The 4,615-nt window shown below is 57.1% G+C and overlaps 1 protein-coding gene across 1 annotated transcript; it reads right to left on the reverse strand.

Annotated features, from left to right (window-relative positions):
- Positions 1 to 263: 263 nt before the first annotated feature.
- On the reverse strand, positions 264 to 3,488 carry CRYBA2 (crystallin beta A2). The gene is made up of 5 exons (XM_045777631.2): positions 3,409 to 3,488; positions 3,078 to 3,242; positions 2,149 to 2,290; positions 868 to 1,010; positions 264 to 411 (listed from the first exon to the last, which is right to left on the reverse strand). Exons 2-5 carry the CDS (start codon positions 3,236 to 3,238, stop codon positions 264 to 266), a joined length of 594 nt encoding a protein of 197 aa, XP_045633587.1. The 5' UTR covers positions 3,239 to 3,242; positions 3,409 to 3,488.
- Positions 3,489 to 4,615: the final 1,127 nt, after the last annotated feature.

Consider the following 4,615-nt stretch of genomic DNA (forward strand, 5'->3'; position numbering starts at 1 on the left):
GGTAGTGTTTCACAGGATCCCCAAGATTCTTACCAGCAGTTTTCTCAGCCCTATCAAGGTCTAGCCACATACATTCTAAGCCAGTTTATGTACTCCATAGTCAAGAATCCTGAAGCCTGAGAGGAGGGTCATGTTGGCAGTAAAGGACCTTAAGAAACAGGATAAAGATCACAAAGCAAGACACCAAGAAAGAGGCAAGAGGGGCAGGCAGGTTCAGGAGCCTTTATTGAGGGTCCTCAGGGGAGGTGTCAGGGCTGTGGAGCTTAGTGCTGGACTCTTCGAATGGACTGCAGCAGCCCGGTGTGGGCCTGCGTGCCAAATTCAGTGTAGGTACGGAACTCCCCACTGTGCCGGTCCCGCTCCAATACATACTGGTAGCCCCGGTAGCCTGGGTACTGGTAGGCCACCCACCTAGTCCAGTGAGAGCACAAGGGTGGTAAGCAGACTCTGCCCCCACCCACATCAGTGTCCCCCATTAGTAGCCCTCCTTTCTCAGCTCACACCCCCACCCACAATGAAGCAAAACCATTGCTTCAGTTTTCCCTACATGGATCTCTTCCTGCCCTGCCCACTGCTCCAGGTCTTCTTATCATGGTCCACCCCTTGTCCCCCTTCCCAACCTCCATTTCCTCCTCATCCATCTTTTTAAATACCCCTTCCTCTATCCCCACACTGGTTCCCTGACTCCTATCTCCTACTACCTGCCCCCCACAGTCTGTCTCCATCATCTCACTTCCCCCTGTCCCTCAGTCCCCAACATCTCTTTACCATGTCTCGTAGCACCCCATCGCCTTTCCCAACCCCCCTCCCTGGTGCCCATTGCCTCCCTTCTCTTCTCATCTCTTTTGTTTCAGTCCCAGGACTCACGCTCCAGAGCTGACTTTGAGGGAACCCACATCCTTGCTGGCCCAGCCCATGGAGGGCAGGGATGGGTAGTCATCACTGAGTTCAAACTTGCTGCCCTGGAAGTTCTCCCCCTCAAACAGGGTCACACGGCTGTCACTGTGATTCTGAGGCACAGGAAGATGGGGGTGGACAGGTCAGACTCTCCAAAGAGGTGTTAATGGGTACATTCTCAGCCCTGCTTTCCCCACCTGGCCTCCCAACACAGCTGTGTAGACACTTTGGCTCCACAAACATTTCCAGAGATCCCTCTGTCAGGTCCATAGCAGTCTGGGAAGCTGGGATGCTCAGAAGTCCCCAGTCTAGTCCCTTCTATGGCTTTGGGTTGAGGTGGTGAGACTGAGGGTTTCCCAGAGACCCTTCCAGGTCAGGGCTAGAGGGTATCTTGTAATATGGACCTATTTGCAGAAGGAAAATCAGAGATCCTGAGAGAAATTTGGCCCATTAACCAAGACAGTTTTCCTAAAGGTCTTATTGACTATTCAATCTGCCACCCGGCACCTTGAGTACAGCCTCTCACAGGATTGGGCACAGCTAAGGGATGCCAGATGGCAGAGTCAGAACAGAGAAGGGAGGGCATCAGTGTTGGTTGAGTCTTGCCTTCCATAGCCCTAGAGCCTTGCCCTCCTGGAATGGAGAAGCCAGGCTGAATCAGCATTTGCTCTTTACCTTCTACCTCTCAGTCCCAAGCCTCAACAGTAGGGTAGCTAAGTCAGCACAAGTGAGAAGTGGGATCCTCCCCTCCAGTGACTCATTTGATTCATTGTCAACCCTTCCCCTGCATACATACACACAGAGACTGACCCTTTTTACCAATGATTCCTGAATCGAGTTCTAGTCTCATCTTCATGTTAACTCTTGTGTCCGAGGACAAAACACTTTGCCCTTCTGAGCCCCATTTGCACACCTGTATATGAGGCTAACAGCAGCCACCTCAACTGTGTGATGACAGAGGCTGTTGCTCACAGGTGTGGAGGACACAAAGTGAGGAACAGTAGGTGGTCAAGACTGACCTCGGCTCAGTGCTGTCCGTGGTGCTGATTTTGGACACCTGACTTAGGCCCACTTCCTGAACTTGGGGAGGCGCTTCTGGTTCTGGGAAGTAATGCCGCCACCACCCATCTAGGAATTGTATTTACACATCCCCATACAGTGACTAGACAGCCTTTCTGAGGTGCCATGGTGGGGTCAGGGCCTGGAGCTAGGAGCTAGGAGGCAGAGAGGGAAGGGGAAGGCTGTGCTTACTGCGCAGAGCACTGGTCGGAAGGAGAGCAGCTGGTCACTGTGGTGGCCGCCACTGCCACTCCAGGCACTCCAGCGAGGATAGTCACCCTTCTCCAGAATGAACTGCTGTCCCTGGAAGTCGGGGTACTCAAAGGCCACCCAACTGGGGAAAGATAAAGGAATGGGAGGCATCTGCCCCAGACTCACTCCTTCCTCTCCCCCAACCCCCACGGTGTTCAAAAAGACTGACTGAGAAACCAATTATTTTCTCCAACCCCAAGCCCTCACCCTGACATACACAGCTCATGGCAATCTGGCCCCCTCTAGAAGCTAAAAATACTAGACCACCTGCTATCCAGGGTTTGAGGGACCCAGGCTTCCCGCTTAGGCTCCTCAGGTTGGAAGGAATTTCCGGCTTCTGAAGATCACCTAACCAAGGGTTCCTACCTCAAGGATTTAGGTGTCTGCAGAGGTTGGTGTAGGAACCCTCCCACCTGCAATAGCAGTCTGTGATAGCAACAACCTGCGACAGTCGGGGGCCTCAGCTCTCCTGAGGGCTGCGCGGGCTCTCAGAGACCAGGGTGGAGCGAGAGGAGGGGATTTGGCTTCTTTTATTATACCAAGCGCAGAGCCATCTAACTCTGACCAGAGAAAAACTCTGGGGAGGAAATAACTACACTGGGAACCGCTCCAGGGTTCAGGCTGGTCCCACGGGGCGCCCGCAGAGGGTTGCCTCTCGCCTTTATCCCTTCAGTTCACACGGTGTGTGTTGTGGCGCACGGGGAGTTCTGGGGAGGCCAAGGGGTTCCCCATGCAGGTCGGTCTCCCTCAGGCAGGGCTAACAATCTGGGAAACGGAGGGCCGAGAGCTCAGGTCCCAGGCTTGGAGCTTAGGTCAGGGGAGCCCGGCGCGGCCCAACCCAGTCCGGCCGCGCCTGGACCATCACTCACGCGCCATTTTCCACCTTGACAGAGCGCACCCTGCGCAGGCTTCCGCGCTCGGCGATGTTCGCGCAGTCGCTCAGCAGCCGGCAGCGGCGGCCCTGGAAATCCTCCTCGTCCCAGAGCGTGAGGCTGGCGGGCGCGGGGCCCGGCGCGGGGGCGCTGCTCATGCCGCTGCGGGCGAGAAGGGCGGGACCAAAGGTTCAGCGTCCCGCCGGGCCCATGTCCACCCAGCCCGGGTGGGGGGTGAACACCGGGCTGGACCCGGGCTGCAGGCGGCTCTCCTTCACCTCTCCCTCCCCCGCCCGGGAGAGACCCTGCCCCAGCCCCGAGTATTCACCGGGTGGGGTGAGCGCTGTACTGACGGAAAATGGAGAGGCTGCGCGGGGGCCGGGCGTGCGGGGCTTTATACCGGGCCTCGCCCCCCTCTCCGCATTCTCTCCCCCTGGGTGAGGGAGCTGAGTCAGCGGGCAGGCTGAGGTCAGTTCTGGTGTCCTCTGGGGGAGCCCAGGCCTTTCCCGCAGCCGCCAATCTGGCCCCAGCCCTCGGGGATCTCACAATAGAAAGTGCTGAGGCACACGTCCCGCGCCCGCTGCAGCTGAGGCTGACTCCGCTTTTCTTTTTGGGGGCCTGAGCCAGGCAAGGCACACCCAACCTCTGGGCAGAACGCGCCCTCCCTGGCCCAGACCTTTAGTGATGGAGGTACCAGGCCACTCTGGGGCCACGCGGCTAAGACCGCGAATTCGTGACTTGAGGCGCGGGAGTTCTTCCCAACGTCTAAACTCCACCTCTTCCTCAGGCCTACGTCGAGGCCTCTCTTTTGGGCGACGCTGGGCAGGGTCAGACACGGCTCTCCGCAAGCGACTTTCCTCACACCCCTCCGTCCTCTTTCCCACTGTGGCTCCTTTCCTCCCAAGCTTGAGTTCCCAGACCCGGCTCTGCGCTCCGGGAGTTTTCTTACGCGGAGGGGCCAAGCGAAGGCAATGACCAGGACTCGCCGCGAGGCGGCGTTGAGCTCAGGAAACGTAAACCGCCCCAGGGAGGGCGCGATTTCCGAAGCGCTTAGAAATAATAGTAGCAAGGGGTGGCTCACTGTGGTAGGTAAAATGTTTCAACCTCAGCGCTACGCTCCCAGTCGCCAGACGGAGCTCCAGGATCTGGGGACTCTGGTCGGGGCCTGAAGGTCCTAGGCTCTTGTCCTCAATCACAGTGCCGCGTGTGGTGGGGAGAAGGGTGGAGAGTGGGGGAGGGAGAGGAGGAGGAGGAAAGGCTTGGGGCCTCAAAGGGAAGCCACAGGGAGGCCGTTTCCACCCAATTCACAGCCTAATTTCCTAACCATCACAGCTATCAATAAGGCACCAAGACTTCTGGCAAAATTGTGAGCGTTCCCTAATGGAGGGGGTATTTCAGCAGAAGTGAAGGGGAGAGTGAGAAGGGAACTACTATTTTGTTGTTCCCATGAGCCAAGTGCTTTCTTTATAGACTCAGCAACAGTCCGGTGAGGTAGGCTTGGACATATAGACGTGGAAACTGAGGCACCAGGGGGC

The sequence above is a fragment of the Ursus americanus genome, chromosome 1, assembly GCF_024610735.1.
Source record: "Ursus americanus isolate L20-20 chromosome 1, mUrsAme1.1.p, whole genome shotgun sequence".
Lineage (NCBI taxonomy): Eukaryota > Metazoa > Chordata > Mammalia > Carnivora > Ursidae > Ursus > Ursus americanus.

Coding starts and splice junctions, on each gene's coding strand:
- CRYBA2 (XM_045777631.2), bottom strand. CDS start 3,238: ATGAGCAGCGCCCCCGCGCCGGGCCCCGCGCCCGCCAGCCTCACGCTC. Junction 2,291..3,077: donor GTCAAGGTGGAAAATGGCGC/GTGAGTGATGGT, acceptor ATCTTTCCCCAG/TTGGGTGGCCTTTGAGTACC. Junction 412..867: donor CTCAAAGTCAGCTCTGGAGC/GTGAGTCCTGGG, acceptor TCACTGGACTAG/GTGGGTGGCCTACCAGTACC.